Below are 19,650 nucleotides of genomic sequence, written 5' to 3' on the forward strand. Positions count from 1 at the left end.
TTCTACGCCAGCTTAAAGCTAACATAGATTTCTAAGACTGCCGCATAGGCAGCCACAGCAGCAGCAAATATATTGAGAAGCCAATGTCTCTTTATAAATCCAGCACTGCTGACAGGGGCAGGATTTTACATAAGACCAGTTTTTGTAAATGCCAGTCTTAGAATACCCCCCTTCTCCATAATGTTGTGTGTTAATACAATAAATGAATTTTAGGAGCAGGGTCTCTTTAAATCTCCTGTTGATTTTCTTGGTTAGGTTGCTGTGGTTACACCCTAACCTATCATGGTTCTGTCTCGCCACCTATCAGATAGCTGATGTGACCACACCTGTTTAGCTGGCTATTTAAGCCTTCACTGGCTATGCAGCTTTGCCAGTCAAATAAGATATTTTCTGTAGCTGGCGTTCTGTATTGTATTCTGCTTTCTGGTATTTGACTTTGACTCTGTTTTCCTGGATTAACCAGTTGCTTTCTAATTTTGGCTTGTTGACTCACTTGGTTTGTTTGTCTCCCTTTGTACTGTTTAGTGTGTGTTTTCCTTTTGTATTCCTGACAATCCCCTGACCTGTTACTGAGTATTTTAGTAGTTTGTTATTTTGACTCTGAAGTCCCAGCACTTAGGCAGGGAACATCTTTGTGGTTGTGGATCCATCAGTTAGGTCGGAATGTGCAATAGAAAGGGAAAGAGGTTGTAGGCGAGTGCAGGAATTCCCCTGTTACCTGCCCATGACAGGAATGTTGCCTGATGTCATCCTGCAGTGGTGTCATCCTTTAGTGCAGTGTTTCCCAACCAGGGTGCCTTCAGCTGACGCAAAACTACAACTCCCAGCATGCATTCCTCATCCCTGTATACACTAGTGCATGTATTCTGCAGTAGGACACTTGCCCGACCCTTCTCTCCTCTGACATCCAGAGTCAACAGAGAGTCGAGAGGCCATTGTACACCCAGGTAAGGAATTCCCAATCAGGGTGCCTCCAGCTGGTGCAAAACTACAACTCCCAGCATGGCCAGACAGCCTTCGGCTGTCCGTGCATGCTGGGAGTTGTAGTTTTGCAACAGCTGGAGGCACCCTGGATGGAAAACACTGCTTTAGTGTAAAGAAGCCTTTACAACATGCCTTGTGTTTGACTAGACGGCGAAGGTTGTACCATTTGAAGTCCTGTGTGACAATGACTGAGGTGTGTCAATGCAACCGTGTGTGTTTAGGCAGTGTGTATACAGTACATAAATAAGACAAAGAGCTGCTTTAAGAAAAGGCCAACTTGTGAGCCTGGGTGACCAACAAGAAGCATGCCAGTGGCTACAAGAGAGGAAAAGACTAATTGGGTGACTAAAGCCTAGGTGGAGCCCAAAGTAAATATATTGTTGGAGGATGGTGATGTTGAATGTGTCCTGGAGATTAGATCCCTTGGAGAAGTCTCTAAGGAAAAGAAAGTGCCACAGAGGCTAATGAGCTGTGACAGTTTATAGTTAGGACCGGCAATTTCAGCACGGTTCTCCCAAGGCTTAGCCAGAGGCTTATGTAAGGAACTCCAAGCTGAGAAAGTGTGTTAGGGAAATAAGAAGGAATTCTGCTTACAAGCTAAAAACGTGTATTTCAAAACAGAATCAGTAGGGGAGATTTATCAAATCCTTTCTAGAGGAAAAGTTGACCAGTTGCCCGTAGCAACCAATCAGATCGCTTCTTTCATTCTTATCAAGGCCTTTGAAAAATGAAAGAAGGGATCTGATTGGTTGCTATGGGCAACTTGTCAACTTTTCCTCTACACAGGTTTTGATAAATCTCCCCTAGTGTCTGTAGAAAAGTTGCTGTTAAGTCAAAATCAAAGTCTTCAAGAGGTTGGTTGACTGGATTGAGTGAACTGTCGACTTAGCGGGAATGCACTCTGGCTAACATAGTGTATTGCCACAAATGTAAATTGCACACAATGCAGATGGTAAAAGAGATTAGGATCTGTGTAGTAAATTAGTTCTCGGTCATATGACAAAATCACACTCTTTTGGCATATGGCAGGCCCATGATAGGCTATGTATGCATTTGGTGTATACAATAGGAGTGTTTCCAGGCATATATATTATGCTTACACATTTAAAAGCAGTTTGAATAAAGCCTAAAAGCTTTAATAGCTACAACAAGGGGCTGACCTCTAATACATGTGAAGGTACTACAACTAAACAACAAATAACCAAAAGGGTTAATAATTCCTTCTACTGTCATGTGTCACTAAGTTAAACCAAAACATTTAAACCAAAATGAATAAAAACGTGAGTATTGTACAAGTTCGGATTTAAAAACACTGTCCCTTCAGTCTCATATTATTCTAACACTTATATATAAATAATCAACCTGGGAGGTCACCAATGTATAGATGGTACCAGCACTATTATAAACCTTTATATATTAGTGCCTCGTCTTTACTATAGAGAGACAAGTCATTAAGACTTCCGTGTGCTTGATATAAACCGCACTTTGGGAAGCATAACCATCTTCCGGTCCTTTCCATTTATTCTTGAGTAGGGGAGACCTACCATTTTGGAATCTCTACTATATATTCCAGAGATACAGGTCTTATGTGGCAGCACTAGTTAAAGGGGTTATCCAGGAAAAAACTTTTTTTTATATATCAACTGGCTCCAGAAAGTTAAACAGATTTGTAAATTACTTCTATAAAAAAATCTTAATCCTTTCAGTACTTATGAATTGCTGAATTGAGTTGTTCTTTTCTGTCTAAGTGCTCTCTGATGACACCTTTCTCGGGAACCGCCCAGTTTAGAAGCAAATCCCCATAGCAAACCTCTTCTACTCTGTGCAGTTCCCGAGACAAGCAGAGATGTCAGCAGAGAGCACTGTTGCCAAACAGAAAACAACAACTCAACTTCAGCAGCTGATAATTATTGAAAGGATTCAGATTTTTTAATAGAAGTAATTTACAAATTTGTTTAACTTTCTGGAGACAGTTGATATATAAAAAAAAAAAAAAAAAGTTTTTTCCTGGAATACCCCTTTGATTAATAAATGATTATATATCTACTATTGTCCTTGTGCAGCTTATAGCTGATAGCTAGCAGTGGGGTGTAATACTCCACATCACTCTTAGCATCTATTATACCAGCTTTCTCAGTATATTTTGGGGTCAGAGCTGGAGGTTTCATTTATTTAGTAAAATACTTTTTTTTATACAGCTTTCATTGCCCACTGTGCTATTGGGGACTACAGTCGTGCAGGGCCACAGGTGGCTTGGTGCCACACTAGCAGTATTCATTTGCTATTGATTTATTATATTTAAAGATAAAGAGACATGAGGTGCTGCAAATAAAAATCTCCCAGCTGTCTGACTCCTACACATTTTTCCATTATTTAATATATAGTTCACTCTTATTAAAATTATTCAAAAGCAACAGACAACAACCTGCTACCGATGAGCTGCCTTCCAGGGTAACAATATCAGATGGGTTATCCAGGAGGTTTTTTGCCATATGCCCCATAACTTTATCAACGGTATCAATGATTCCTCCAACATCAGGGTAAGCCTGCAAAAAGAAAAAACATTTTGATTTGAATTTTATTTATTTTAAACCAACCCTTTTTTTCCCCAAATGTCTAAAGAGCATCAGTCTGTAAAGCCATCCAATCCATTTACATGCTACAGTGGTGTTAAACAGAATTTGACTTTAAGTGAGGCAATTTGCTGGGAAAGTGAAGGGCTGAATGTCACAGAGTTGAGGGCTGAATATGTCAATCAAACAGTAATAAGATCTTACTTTTCTATGCCAACCATCCTGATAACGTTATGAAAGATCTATGATGATTCAACCCTAAACTGACACCCCTGCAAAATTCCTTAAACGTTTTAGACATTTCAAAGCTGGAAGCAATTTTTTAACACATCATAACTTCACATTACTGCATATTTTATCATCAGCTCTGGGTAAAAGTGATCCAGGTCTTATGTTTTGCTACTATAAGTTAGCAGCTATTAGACAGGCTTCAAAAGTGTTGAAAATTTATTTGAGCCCATGACTTATGCCATCCTTGAGCTATGTTTTTGATAAGAAAGGTCATAGTATTTCATGATGCGATACTATTTAATGTAAAGTTATGAGCAAAGAATATTTTATATTTTTCATATGCATTTGGCTGAATTTCAAGAATCTCAATCACATTGATGTTAACCATGTTTTGAAATGTATCTGTTATAAATGTGCTTTCATATTTTATATCGTGCTGAGAAAAACCTTCCACAAAACTTTCCTCCTACTTTTGTATTCACAACCTTGCCTGGACCTTGACCAACATCATTTACTGTTAAATGTTGTTGTACACAGAAGGATTCATTGTTGCATTAGACCTACCTACCCCACCCAAAAGATTAAAGAGGATGTTAAAACCATCTGTAACAACCCATCTGTAAAAACAGATAGGGTGGGCTCAAACAGGGTGGGAGAGAAAATCGGAAGTAGCTTAAAGATGAAGTAAACTGCTAATATGTATAAAATATGACCCATAGGCATGTGTATGTGAAGTAAAGATAATAATATAAATAGAAGTTATAATTGCCATGTTTCATTTACAACTTAAAAAATGCACGACATTACATCATTATGCACATTATCCTACTACTATGAAAGGACTACTTTGTACTACAGTGATCAGTCACATATAAAAAGCAGATAAACCATTATTTTTCTAATGCATATTGTGGGCAATGAGCAACCCTATTGCCAGGTTGGAGACCATGATCCCTGCAGGAGTACTACCAATGGAAGGTGTACATCAAGGTGATTGAGGACTACAGTCCCCTTCTGCACATGCTGTCATGAGTAGCCAACAGCCCTGTACTATGTGGTATATTTACCACAGGGGCAATGTTTTGGGTTGCACCAGTCAACACATTAAATGACCTGTGCACCTCTACTGATTCTAGTGGGAATCTGTCCCACTGATCTGAACTGCTTTTTGTGGTAATTGGTCTTCACTTTAAAGTAGAGCTGTCAGCAGGCATTTAGGGCATAAGGATATCAGTAAAGAGATTTTGAACCTGAATCTCACCTTTCTTTAGTTAATTTACCCTTCCTGTAAATTAGGCTTTGGGGCTTACATGGCATTATCTTTGGCTACTAGAGCGCAGCACAGTTTGGCCAGTTAGTCACTCTCCTCTATGCACTGGTTATCTTATCTACCCCCATACTTGACAGCCACCAGGATGTACGGTAATCTCCACATCTTCCCTGTAACCTAGCAGCTGAAGGGAATGCACAATGGGCTCCAAAGCATAATTTGCAGATTTTATAAACTCTGATATCTCAGCGCTGGAAGGGTAAATAACTAATAAGAGGTATGCATGGATACAGGGTCAAAAGCCCTATACAGCCAGGCCCTTACTTTATACCTTATAAACCTACTGACAGGTCTGCCGAACTACAGGCTCAGTAGCGTTTTATAATGTGGTTGGTTCATCCAACATTGAAAATTGTGCAGGGAGCAGGTTTTTTGCTATTCGTTCTTATGTAGATGGGCAAGGTTTCCTCATTAAAGCCATATATTTAGTATAAGTTTACTGTCTAAGGACCCTTTTAGATGGTGGACTAGTGCACAATACTACCACTTATCCAGAAAGTGGGCATTAATTTTTTAAGTATTTTACACAGCTCAATGATTGTGTGGCCAAGGTCACACATAGGATCGATGGATCATTGTAAGCCACACCACCTTTTTACACAGGTAGAGAAGCTGTCAACCTATGATGAGTTTTCCCCTTCTCCCTTCTTAATATTTTCACTCATGCCAATCACCCCTGTTTGCACCTTGTAGGCCAGACAAGGCAACCACTAGCAAGTCACCCAATTCTCCTACTCTAAACAAACTTTGCTCCTTCTTTCATCCCATGCATATATGCCTTAGATTGTAAGACCTTTCTCTACTTACAAGTCTTGTTTAGACCATTGGCATAGGCCCAGTAACAGCTGCTATGGGGCCTAGTGTTTAAGATGGGATACATTCAGTGTAAAATGCCCTGTAGGGACATATTTGCTACTAGGCAACTAAGGGACTGTGCCTAGGGTGGTAATTTTATGAGAAGCAGCACTTAAATGAGTAATATATACTGTGGCCTTTAGTTAAAACCACATAGGACAGAACTGGTGTAAAATTTGCCGCCAGATTTAATGCATATTTGTGACAGATCTGCAAATTCCAAAATATGTGGAAATCAGATGTGAGCTTGTACCTTGTTAGCCTTAGAAATATAGGAGATGAGTGGAGTAATGATAATACCATTATTGGCTAACTAAGAGGATGTAGATTGCAAGCTTTAAAGACCTCTTATGTCCCTTCATCAGGCATGTTACAAAATAAATGTGAAGAACATCTCTCTTAAATACAACTATTTGAATTTAGGAGAGATGTTCTTCTCATTAATTTTGTAACTTGCATGATGAAGGGACCTGATAGGTCTTTAAGGCTCGCAATCTTCATCCTCTCAGTTAGCCGATAAAGGTATCATCGCTACTCCAGTTGTCTCCAACATATGTGGAATCACACTGCTGGGTGTAGTAAGCATGAGTGCCTAAGGGAACACAAACGGTAAATACAGCTCTTCCCCTAAATGGCAAAGCTAGATTTTTTTTTTCTGATTAGAGTCAAATAGTGTTATTTTTTTCTAATCTGCTTTTAATTTTAATTTATTTGGACATCATTATGGGGCAGCCATCTCAAGTAGTTTTTAACAGCATTTAGATCTATACTTTACAGCAAGCCACATGGACATATGCAACAACAGAATGGAACTGACATACTGACATGAAAGGGAAAGGTTTCTAACATCATGCTTTGTTACCTGTGCAAAAGTCATTCTACCGGAAGGGAAAGGCTGAGCTGTGAACACCACCTACTGTTTAATCTATCTATCTATCTATCTATCTATCTATCTCTACTGGTGTCACCATTTACTGTAGGCCAGAATGACATAATAAACAAAAATTGTAAATATAGATAGTATAGATAATATAGATAGTAAAATGGAAAAGGAGAAAAAAACATCACCAAAAATTCTTAAAAAATATGTTTAACATAAAAACTTGACTTAAAGAATAGATCATTTTCTGATAACACATTCCCTCTAAGAGGGGAAAATGTTACTGTCATTATTGGAGGTAAGACATAACTGTACAGGGATAACAGAAAAATGAAAACCAAAGACAGTGAGTAATGGAATGAAAGTGCATCATTGTAGTGGCTTACCTATAAATTATGATTATTGATACAATTCAACTATTCAGTACTTACTGTTGATGTCTCACTCCAGGTAGGTAAAGTGATGACTTCTCCCACTGTTTTTAGGAAGGCCTGTAAGAATACAATGTAGTTCATTAGAGATGAGCACATTTTTAGAAAAATTTAATTCGGACGATTCGCCGAATTTAAAAAAAAAAACATTTTGAACCGAATAAATTCTCGGTGAATTTTTATTTGTAATGTATTTTAATAATGTGTTTAATAAAGTGTGTCTGTTTCACTTTTTTTCTAATTTTTTTTTAATTTTTAGGTAGTACTACTACTCCCAGCATGGAACAGACTGTTCCATTATGGGAGTAGTAGTACCTGTGCTAATAGACAGATCGCCCTGGGTGTCACTCCTGACACCCACTGCGATTGTCCTGTATAATGTATAGATGCGGGCAGCTTTCTTGCATCTAGATAGGACGATCGCATCGGGTGTTAGGAGTGATACCTTCTGTGATCTGTCCTTAACTGCAGGTACTACTGCTCCCAACATGGAGCACACTCTGCTCCATGCTTGGAGCTGTAGTAACCTGCATTAATAGACAGATCACAGCAAGTGTCACTTCTGACACCCGATGCGATCGTCCTGTATAATGTATAGATGCGGGCGGGCGGCCGCTCTTCTCTGGTCCCACTGTAGTATGAGTATATGCCGTATATATACCTATTATTCATATTTCCCGCAGACAGCTGTGATTGGCTGGAACCATCTGGCCAATCACAGCTCTCTGCGGGAAATATGAATAAGTGATGTCACATCTCTGGCCAGTGGAGTATAGTGCAGTGATGCGAGCGCAGGAGAAAGCCGCTCCCTCTCTGCAATAGAAAGGACAATAGCATCGGGTGTCAGGAGTGATACCTGCTGTGATCTGTCTATTAGTACAGGTACTACAGCTCCCATCATGGAACAGTAAGTTCCATGCTGGGAGTAGTAGCACTACCTAAAAAATGTAAAAAATAGAGAAACAAAAGTGAACACACACACTTAAAAATAAAAAAAATATTTTATTTTTACATTTAAATGGCCCCTTTCTACATTTTTATTATTGTCGGCTACATTTTTAGGTCCCTGCCCGCCCACATAAATTGATCCCTGTTTAAAAATGAACATTAACATTTTTTTTTTTTGCTTTCAGTTTTTGGGAGCGGGCAGGGACCAGAAAATTCAGCACTCAATATAAAAAAGTAAATAAATGGCATCCCTTTGCATCCGTTATTGGAATGATCCATTCAGGAGGCAATAACTGAGAAAATATGAACTTTAGCAATCCAAAAAAGTGATGGAGATACCTTTTTTAATAAAATTTCGTAGGGTAGCATTAACTCCTTGACAACGCAGGACGTATATTTACGTCCTCCGCTGGCTCCCGCCATATGCCGCGGGGTCACGCGGTGTCCCTGCGTCATATCGGGTCGGTCCCAGCGGCTATCAATGGCCGGGACCCGTGGCTAATACAGGACATCACCAACCGCAGTGATGCCCTGTATTAACCCTTCAGACGTGGCGATCAAAGCTGACCGCCGCGTCTGAAGTGGAAGTGAAAGTATCCGGGCTGCTCAGTCGGGCTGTTCGGGACCGCCGCGGTGAAATCGCGGCATCCCGAACAGCTTACAGGACCCCAGGAGGGCCCTTACCTGCCTCCTCGGTGTCCGATCGACGAATGACTGCTCCGTGCCTGAGATCCAGGCAGGAGCAGTCAAGCGCCGATAACACTGATCACAGGCGTGTTAATACACACCAGTGATCAGCATGAGAGATCAGTGTGTGCAGTGTTATAGGTCCCTATGGGACCTATAACACTGCAAAAAAAAAAGTGTTAATAAAGGTCATTTAACCCCTTCCCTAATAAAAGTTTGAATCACCCCCCTTTTCCCATAAAAAAGATAAAACAGTGTAAATAAAAAAATAAATAAACATATGTGGTATCGCCGTGTGCGTAAATGTCAGAACTATAAAAATATATCATTAATTAAACCGCACGGGTCAATGACGTGCGCGCAATAAAAATTCCGACGTCCAAAAAAGCGTATTTTTGGTTACTTTTTATACCATTAAAAAATGAATAAAAAGTGATCAAAAAGTCCGATCCAAACAAAAATCATACCGATAAAAACTTCAGATTACCATGCAAAAAATTAGTCCTCATACCGCCCTGTACGTGGAAAAATACAAAAGTTATAGGGGTCAGAAGATTACATTTTTAAACGTATACATTTTACTGCATGTAGTTATGATTTTTTCCAGAAGTACGACAAAATCAAACCTATATAAATAGGGTATCATTTTAACCATATGGACCTACAGAATAATGATAAGGTGTCATTTTTACTGAAATATGCACTGCGTAGAAACGGAAGCCCCAAAAAGTTACAAAATGGCCTTTTTTCTTTGATTTTATCGCACAATGGTTTTTTTTGCGTTTTGACATGAATATTTGGGTAAAATGACTAATATCACTGCAAAGTAGAATTGGTGATGCAAAAAATAAGCCATAATATGGATTTTTAGGTGGAAAATTGAAAGGGTTATGATTTTTTAAAGGTAAGGAGGAAAAAACTAAAGTGCAAAAACTGATAAACCCTGAGTTCTTAAGGGGTTAAAAGATAAATATTTAAAAAGGATTCAGGAGTGATGGAAAAAATTGTATTTAACGAAATGTATCTTTATTATAATGACATTTTTATACATTTTTAAACAGGGATCAATTTATGTGGGCAGGCAAGACAGTAAAAATGTAGCTGACAACAATAAAAATGTAGTGTGTGTGTGTTTTTCCCTTTTTTTTAAAACATTTTTTAGGTAGTACTACTACTCCCAGCATGGAACACACTGCTCAATGAAGGGAGTATTAGTAATTGTACTTATTGACAGATCGCCCTGGGTGTCACTCCAGACACCCACTGAGATCGTCCTGTATAATGTATAGATGCGGCTGGCCGCATTTCTTTGGTCCCCTGCACTGACGTATATATACACCTATTCATATTTCCTGCAGAGAGTTGTGATTGGCCAGATGGTCCCAGCCACTCACAGCTATCTGCTGGAAATATGAATAATAGGTATATATATACGGCATATACTCAGTGGGACCAGAGAAGAGCGGCCGGCCGCCAACATCTAGACATTATAATATATGTATAGACAATCGCATTGCGGGTCAGAAGTGACACTCACTGCAATCTGTCTATTAATGCAGGTACTACAGCTCCCAGCATGGAGCAGAGTGTGCTCCATGTTGGGAGTAGTAGTACCTGCAGTTGAGGACAGATCACAGCAAGTGTCACTCCGGACACCCGATGCGATTGTCCTATCTATTGCAGAGATGCCAGCGCAGTAGAAAGCCGCTTGCATCTATACATTATACAGGATGATCGCAGGGGTGTTGCTAATGAAAAAATTTGTTATTTAGAATCGAGTTGAAGTTCAAATTTGGTCCAAATCAAATGTTTCATGAAATTCGGAACGTATTCGACTTCGTCAGATTCGATGTGCTCATCTCTATAGTTCATCATATTATACTATTTATAGTTAAGAAAAATGTTTCCCAGCAAACTAATCCTAAACCAAAACAAATGCCTTGCAGGAACATGCATCCACAGCATAGTTCTTTCTTTATGCCCACTTAGTTTATAGGTACATTACTTAACCGATTAATTATAATGGAAATATACATGGGGATGATACAGTGCTTCAATTAGGCTTTTACATAGGTCAATGAATCTAGCATTAGATATAGTGGCATTTTAGTGCAGTTCTGCAGAATCATCTGTGCTCACAGATAAATCTTTTGCAATAGCAAATGCACAACTTGCAAAATGGACCAACTCATTTTTTATGTAGCATTAAAGCGTCTGTAGCTTTTTAATATCAAGAGAAGTGTCTTAGAAATCTGCATTCTCTTAACTGGAAATTGGACGAAATATAATACCATTCTGTAAATGGTAAAGTTGCAGAAATGGTGACACGGAGTCTTCATTTGTTTACATCACTTTTGGATTTATGCTTTTTGGGGGGCGGCTTAACATCTGCACAGTGGATCATAATGGAGCTGTAAATTACATTCTGAGATGACATTATGGTTATTACATACAGTCATGAGCATTGAATATTCAAGAAGCCCTAACATTAAACTGTGAGTGACTATAATATTGGCTGTAAGATTTTAAGATACATTGCTAAGTGTCCAAACCATCAAACAGTAGCAAATTATAGCTACAAGCACAAAAAAACTTCTGGCACCATGACAACCTTTATAATAATACAACAGACCGGCAGAGCAGCAGAAGAATGTAACAGAGAAAAAAGGTCACAGTTTGGTGAAATGTAAAACAATTTTATGACCTATCTATCGCAAGACAGCCCCAGGGGTTTCTCCATGGACAGGTAAGATTGGTTTTAGGTTTTCGAGTCAAGTTAAACCATCTACACATCCAATTGCTTACAAGAACATGAAGAGTGCAGTTCAAAAAGGACTAATATAGTTATTTTAATATCATAATTACATAGTCTATTGAAAATCTGTAGTAAAGCAGTGTGGGAACCGGCTACTTCCAATACCTTATGGCTGGAAGTGTAGACAATGGAGCCACACAGGTGCCGGAGACATAGCCTAAGGAAGCACAGTACAAGCGCGAAGTAGCTACCGCTGCTGTCTCCCCTCTTTCCTCTCTCCCAGCCAGTCTCCAAGCATGAAACATTATGTTTTAAAGAAGAAATAAAGATTGAAGATTTTACTGCACAGATGGTGAGTGCCGTTTTCTATCTTTTATCATAATTACATAGTATTGCCAAATTTTGGACCACAGAAGAAAATTACCTGGCCCAGATTTACTAAAACTGTCCTAGACCCAAGATAGTTAAATCACACAGTGTAAGACTGCACCAGATTTCTCCAAGTGGCTCTGGCTGCTTGATCAATCTATGACAGCTGTATAGATCAACCATTAGTTGTTTTAACCCATTGAAGATCGCTCACTGCCTTGTGATGGAGGGTGGTGCGGGTCTCAGTCTGCAGAGAAGATCAGAATTACCTTCAATCCTGCCTGTTTAACACTTTCATCACTATGGTCAAATGATAAAATATTATTCCATGCTCTAATTAGTTCACTGGCTTTCTCAGAAAGGACCACATGGTGGTCTTTTTGGTCTGCCTGCTGTTAGGGCACATTAAGTGTAGTCCTATCAAAAGTCTGTGTGTGCTAATACATTATTGGAGGGGGGGGGGATTTATCATTCACTTGCCAATGCATTTAGACGTAAAAAGTCATAATTTTTGGTGCAAATGCTGGGTTGCATTAAAATGTCTGACTTTTGGGGGTTCCTACTTTACCTGGGACTCATATGCACACCTGATTAACTATAATTGGCACCAGTTACTGGTGTAAGTATAAAGCCTGATGGGCTGTATTTGTGCGAGGGGCGGAAGTAATTATCGCTCCCTGCACTTCCAGGTGGGGCTTATTGGGAACAGGTGGGGGCGTGTGTATATAGCTTCCCCCTCTCCTACAGGGGCGGAGCACGTGTCGTTTGTGGAATCTCTGCTTCCTGTGGCAGGCTGGTGTTTGAATCTCCCACAAAAATCTTCAGAGCTGCTGCTCACGGTGCGGAGGCCTCGCTGATCATGAGTCTGGGGGGTGCAGGCGCGGCATTCCTGGCAGCTCCGCTGGCTGTCTTATCTGGGGATGCTGTCTCACTCTGATTATAAGGTAATATTGGGCAGGTATGATTCTGGCTGGCTCTGCCCGCAGCGGTAGTGGGGGCCAGGAGCGGCAAGCAGGAGAGTTAAATCGGTGCTGGGGGTGGCACAGCCTCAGCATTTCGCGCAGCCCGCTAGCTGCCTCATGGCGACATGCGGACCGCCCGCCACCCGCACAGCTACAATTGTCTATGCCCTTGGGACAGGTTGTGGCAGCTGCCCAGTCCTCGTTAGGCGGTCCTGTCAGCTGGTCTACAATCGTTAATCTAAAGTATAGTGTAATGCTCTGCAGAGGGTTGTTTCAATATAACGTTTGCTGTATACAGTGTGGTGCAATGCTCTGCAAAGAGTCGTTTCAATATAACTTTTGCTGTGTGCTGCGGTGCTCTGCAGGGTATACGGTGCCCTTGCAGTATACGGTACAGTGTAATGCTCTGCAAAGGGTCTCGTTACAATATAACATGTACTGTATAACGGTATAGTGCAGTGCTCTGCAGATGGTCTTGTTACAATATAGTATACATGATATACAGTTATGGTGCAATAATCTGCAGATGGTCTCGTTACAATATAGTATACATGATATACAGCTATAGTGATATGCTCTGCAGATGGTCTCGTTACAATATGGTATACATGATATATAGTTAAGGTGCAATGCTCTGTAGATGGTCTCATTACAATATGATATACAGCTATGGTGCTATGCTCTGCAGATGGTCTTGTTACAATATAATATATACTATATACAGTATAGTGCTATACTCTGCAGATGGTCTCATTATAAACAAACTTTATACAGTTAGTGCAATGCTCTGCAGATGGGATGGTTTCAATACAACATATTATATAGGGCATAGTGCAATGCTCTGCAGAGGGTAGTTATAGTTAGCATGTCCAGTGTGGTGCAGTGCTCTGCGAAGGGTCTCGTTGCAACACAGGGTGGCATTTACTGTTTGGTGTGGTGCAATACTCTGTAGAGGATCACGTTGCAGGGTAGCATATGCTGTGTGTGTGTGGTGATGCAGTGCTCTGTAGACTGTCTTGTTTCAATATAGTATACAGTATGGTGCAATGCTCTGTAGAGATATAACATAGGCTACATCTAATTAAATCATAGTAAACACAGTGTAATACTCGTTATTTGCACAATCATGGTATCCATACGGTTCATACGCTTGGTTTATTATGGGCATACACGCATTACTGGTACAAGGTGCACACGAGTAGAGCATCTTCACGGTTTCATATCTCCATGAGTTTCTTATTGTCCGTACTCTCATGGTTAATTCATACGCTTATGGCACACTGCTAGTACGCGCATAGTATGTATACAGTTTCATGTGCTAATATCATTATATACGGTACATATACTCACTGACTATACATTCACAGCATTTATACTGTGCAAACTCGTTTATGCTGTTCACCTCATGGTTATTCTCTCACTCGCTGGTGTTTTACACGGTCCACAAACTTGGTATTTATGCTGTTCACATATTCTTGGCATGTTCACGGTCTTACGTTCTTTCTACCATGTTACGTTCATGGCAATCAAACACCTCGTAATTATCACTGGTTCATACACTCAAAGTATCATTCGGTTCATATGTTAATGGTATTTCATACTGGTTACGGCAGTATACTGCCTATAGCAATTATACGGTTCATACACTCATGGCAGTTATAGTGTTCACACTCTCACGGTTCTTAAGTTGTTCACATGTTCACCGCATTCATACATGCAGGTTTCATACACTCCTGGCAGTTATATTGGTCACACGGTTATGGTTTTGTTGTTCGCGCGTTCATCGCATTCATACACGCAGGGTTCATACAGTTCATACGCTCATGACGGTTGTATTGGTTGCACGGTCATGGTTTTATTGTTCACACGTTCACACGTTCACCGCATTCATACACGCAGGTTTCATAAGCTCATGGCAGTTACATTGGTCACACGGTTATGGTTTTGTTGTTCACACGTTTATCGCATTCATACACGCAGGGTTCATACGCTCATGGCAGTTATATTGGTTACACGGTCATGGTTTTGTTGTTCACACGTTCACCGCATTCATACATGCAGGTTTCATATGGTTCTCACACATAGTGTCATGCTGTTTCGTGCAGTTGTGGCCACGCGCTCATAGCATGTTCACAGCATTATACTGCTCATAGTACTCATACCTCATAGCGTCACACCACATATTAATTTGTAGCACATATGCTCGACGCTTATACTGCACATGTACTTGTAGCATTTATACTGCACATACACATGGCCTACATCAGGCACATACGCTCTTAGCATTGATACCGCAAGTATACTCATAGCATTATACTGCTCATAGTATCATACCACATGTACACTCGTTGTAGTCATACCACAGACATGTTCACGTCATGTATATTGCACATAGAATTGTAGCAATACACTACACGGACATTCGTATCATTCATTCTGTACCTACGATGGTAGTAATTATTATGCTGACACGTTGTAGTACTTCTGCGTACATGTAGCATTCATTCTGTTATGTTCTCTGCACTAACATCCATAGCGTTTACTGTACATGGGTAATGGTATTTATTCTGCATGTTCATCCATAGCGTCTACACTACTACACATGCTCCCGTAGCTTTTACTGGACGTATGTTTATAGCATTCATTCTGTGTATTCGTGCATAGTCTTTTATATGGAAAGTTCACTCAGGTTTGTCAGGATGTAGCCCTATTGCCTGACTCCTCTTCAGGTTAAGGGGTCAATGTCGGTTGCTACTGACTCGTTCAGAGCAATAGTATTGTTGTTCTCAGGTCAGATACGACCTCCTCTGTTGTATTTCACGACTACGTTATCAGTTAGTTATAGTACACATATTCAACTATCCGGCACAGGTACTTGTTCAAAGTGTGGTCATCATTTTAATGGCACTAATCGGCTGTTCAATACCTGGTCACCTGACTCAGAGCAATTTTGTCATTGGTGTATTTGTTATGACCTGACACGTTTTCAGGTCAGATACAACCTCGTCTGTTGTATTTCTTGATTACGTTATTTCGTTATAGTACACAGATTCAACTATCTGGCATCGTTGCACATTACGCTCATAGTCTGGTTACGTTCATAGCTTTATTTTGTTGTACTGCACATGGGTAATAGTTTTTTGCATTTCCATCCTTAGAGTCTACACATATGCTCCCGTAGCTTTACTGTACTCATGCTCATAGCTTCCATACTGCATATTCATGCATAGTGTTTATACGGAAAGCTTATACAGCTTTGTTAGGATGTTGCCCTATTTGCCTGACTCCTTCAGCTTAAGGAGTTAATGTCGGTTGCTACTGACGAATTTTCAGAGCAATTACATTGTGGTTCATTGTCATGACCTGAGACGTTCTCAGGACAGATACAGCCTCCTCCGTGGTATTTCATGACCACGTTATCAGTTACTTATAGTAGACATGTTCAACTATCCGGCATAGTTGCACGTTGTCTATCTTTTTAGATATATGTTTACACTTTATTTTCTAGGCATGTATGCGGTACTCATAATGGTGTTAGAGCCTAAATCCATAACGTTCCTTACGTTTTCACGGTACTTACGCTCCCAGCTTGTGTATGATACATGCATCAGTACACAGCATTTGTTGCATACTACCATAGTTGTATGTGTGTAGGTTATTATGTGCATTCGTTCCTAGTGTTGAATAGCAGTTGCACCTCTGGCTGTACATATATTTACAATACACGATTACAGTATTCATATGGTGCTTACATTCATTGCAGATATATCGAGCACATATTCTTAAACCTCCTACGTCTGCAGGGGGGGGGGGATGCACCACATAGGTTATTGTTAGACATGTCTCAGAGCAATAACATATTAAGTAGCGACTTGTAGTTGGGTATACTGTCAGCAGGTTATGCCGTACATACGGTTAACATGTTTCATGCGGTGCACACAGGGGAGGTAGATCATTTGCTTAGGGTATTGGACACAATTGGTCATTTTTGTTACTGACACGCCTTCAGAACAACACGCCAGCTTCATACAGGTATCTTGTCATGAATACTCATGATGTTACCCTGTTGCCTGACTCCTCTTCAGGTTAAAAGGGGTAATGCCAGTTGCTACTGACTCGTTTTCAGAGCAATTTTGTCGTGTGTACCTGACACGTTTTCAGGTCAGATACAACCTCGTCTGTTGTATTTCTCGATGACGTTATAATTTCGTTATAGTACACAGATTCAACTATCCGGCATAGTTGCACGTTCTCTTTTAAGGAGGGCCAGCATTTAGTTGCAGATATATTGTGCATTTAATATTTACATGACTCATTTCTTTAGGATCGGGGATTGAATCGTGATTGCTGCTGTCTCATTTCAGAGCAATTGATTTGACATGGTTATGTAAGTAGTCTGACACGTTTCAGATAGCATACAATCTCAATATGGAATTTCACACTTACGTATTTGAAAAAAAAAAAAGTGGTTTACAAACACCTGTGACGTTTACAGGCACAATGATTTCACAAAGACCTGTCATGTCTACAGGCTCGATGGTTCCGCGGGGACCTGTGACGGGTTCAGGCACGACGGTGGCACAAAGACCTGTCAGGTCTACAGACATGATGGTCCACCTAAACACTGGTCACGTTTACAGATACGTTGCTCTCGCAGGAAGCTGTCATCTGCAATGGGTCATCACTTCCAAGTCCAGTTGGGTCAGTACAGTGGCTAGTTAGGTATGTCTGTTACAGTCTCAATCAGGTAAGGTGCCTTTGTGAACCTTGTCAGGCGACATGACCCACACGGTCTATCAGGTAGATGGGTATTTCTTGTCATTTATCTGTCAGTTTAGTTTTTGCCTCTTAAATAGCAGGGGATTGGTGCTTGTCAGACCTGCCATGAAGTTAGTCTTTCCGTGTCCGTTTTGAAGTAATGTCACAAGTAGGGATGGTAATAGGTATAGTTCAGTTGGTATATTTGGCAGGGAAGGTTATTCTCAGGTTGATTCTTTACAGATGGACGTTACTACCACGGTTTCAAAGGTATGGTTACCACCTCTAGTAGTCACTAGTTGGTCAGGGCTACTCTTTCAGCACACTAGGTATAGTCTACTTCGGTTGTGAAGATCAATGCTGGATGTAGGATGTTTTATTTCAGGAATTGTATTCATCCTAGCATGGTTGCTTTTTGCCCTCTATAGGCGTGCCCTCATTACGCGGTTATGGCACAACTCAGACCGCTATGCTAGGGTAACATCTTGTATAGGTATGTAGGCAATCTTTCCTGTCACTAGTACACGTATGGAGCCCCGATCACAAGTATAAAGCCTGATGGGCTGTATTTGTGCGAGGGGCGGAAGTAATTATCGCTCCCTGCACTTCCAGGTGGGGCTTATTGGGAACAGGTGGGGGCGTGTGTATATAGCTTCCCCCTCTCCTACAGGGGCGGAGCACGTGTCGTTTGTGGAACCCTCCCAACCCTCCCTTATCTTATTCCTTCACTATAGTGCATGCCCTCTATAGGCGTGCCCTCATTACGCGGTTATGGCACAACTCAGACCGCTATGCTAGGGTAACATCTTGTATAGGTATGTAGGCAATCTTTCCTGTCACTAGTACACGTATGGAGCCCCGATCACAAATCATAGTATAATTCTATGCAAACACAGAGCTAACATCGTTTTAGGCTGCTGCATGGACAGCCACACCAGTGCTGGATTTATTGAGAGGCTGACGCCGCTTAATTACTCCAACTATGCAGACAGGGGCAGGATTATACATAAAACCAGCATATGAAACCCCCCTATAGCTATAAGAAAAAAAGGTAAAAATAGTAATATCTTATTGTGGTTAAAGAATCGTAATAAAACATAAAAAGTACAAAAAAAAGTATGAAAAAAATAGATTAAAAATTAAATAAAAATAATAGAGCAAATTTATCTGCAGTCATCTCTATTACCAACCTTAAAACTTACTAATGAACCCTGACAAGCCCACATCTTTACAGGAACATGTTTCTTTATACAGTTTGCCTTGCTTCTCGCAAACCATTGAGAATGTAGGCAGTCCTGCAGAACCTGGCACTGTAGAAGGGAATGCATATACAGATTTCTGACTCAACACTAAAGAATAAGAGGTATTACCTGAGTCAAGTTGCCTGCTGTGTCCTTTGTCAAGGATTTATTGGGCAGGGTCTGTGAGACAACTTCCAAGTAGCTGAAGACAGGCAGGGAATGGAAAGATCTTCCTCTGTCATCGGTCAGATTTGTTATAATAGGATCATAGGCATCTGTAGAGACCTAGTCATTATATACATAAAAAAGTTTATAAGAAAATCTCTATGATTTATGACCTGCAACAAGATACTATGTTACTGAAATGAAATGTTCACACCTTTCATATACATAATTGCTTCACATACAAAATACAGTGACTAGCAAATACAATAAAATGTAACAATGAACAAAACCAATGGTGAATCTGGATGGCTATTGCCGTGTTATCAATACATGGCCAATTTGGTGACGGGATACATATGCTACAGCTGCTGTATGACAACCTCAGACAGCTCATCATGAGAATACTAAAATGCCCGTTAACTTTAGTTTCAGAAGACTGGTAGCCTTCGCCATCGGTGCCAACCCGCTGTATTGACTTTAT

At 40.3% G+C, this 19,650-nt stretch overlaps 1 protein-coding gene across 1 annotated transcript in view; it reads right to left on the bottom strand.

Annotated features, from left to right (window-relative positions):
* ADGRD1 (adhesion G protein-coupled receptor D1) overlaps window positions 1-19,650 on the bottom strand; it is a 919,695-nt gene that overhangs the window by 781,440 nt on the left and 118,605 nt on the right. Inside the window, exons 10-12 of the mRNA XM_056533246.1 lie at window positions 19,134-19,289; window positions 7,285-7,344; window positions 3,410-3,530 (exon numbers count right to left, since the gene is read on the bottom strand). Of these exons, the coding sequence (XP_056389221.1) occupies window positions 3,410-3,530; window positions 7,285-7,344; window positions 19,134-19,289 (337 nt within the window). The remainder of the gene's footprint in view (window positions 1-3,409; window positions 3,531-7,284; window positions 7,345-19,133; window positions 19,290-19,650) is intronic.

The sequence above is a fragment of the Hyla sarda genome, chromosome 1 (genome assembly GCF_029499605.1).
Source record: "Hyla sarda isolate aHylSar1 chromosome 1, aHylSar1.hap1, whole genome shotgun sequence".
Classification (NCBI taxonomy): Eukaryota; Metazoa; Chordata; class Amphibia; order Anura; family Hylidae; genus Hyla; species Hyla sarda.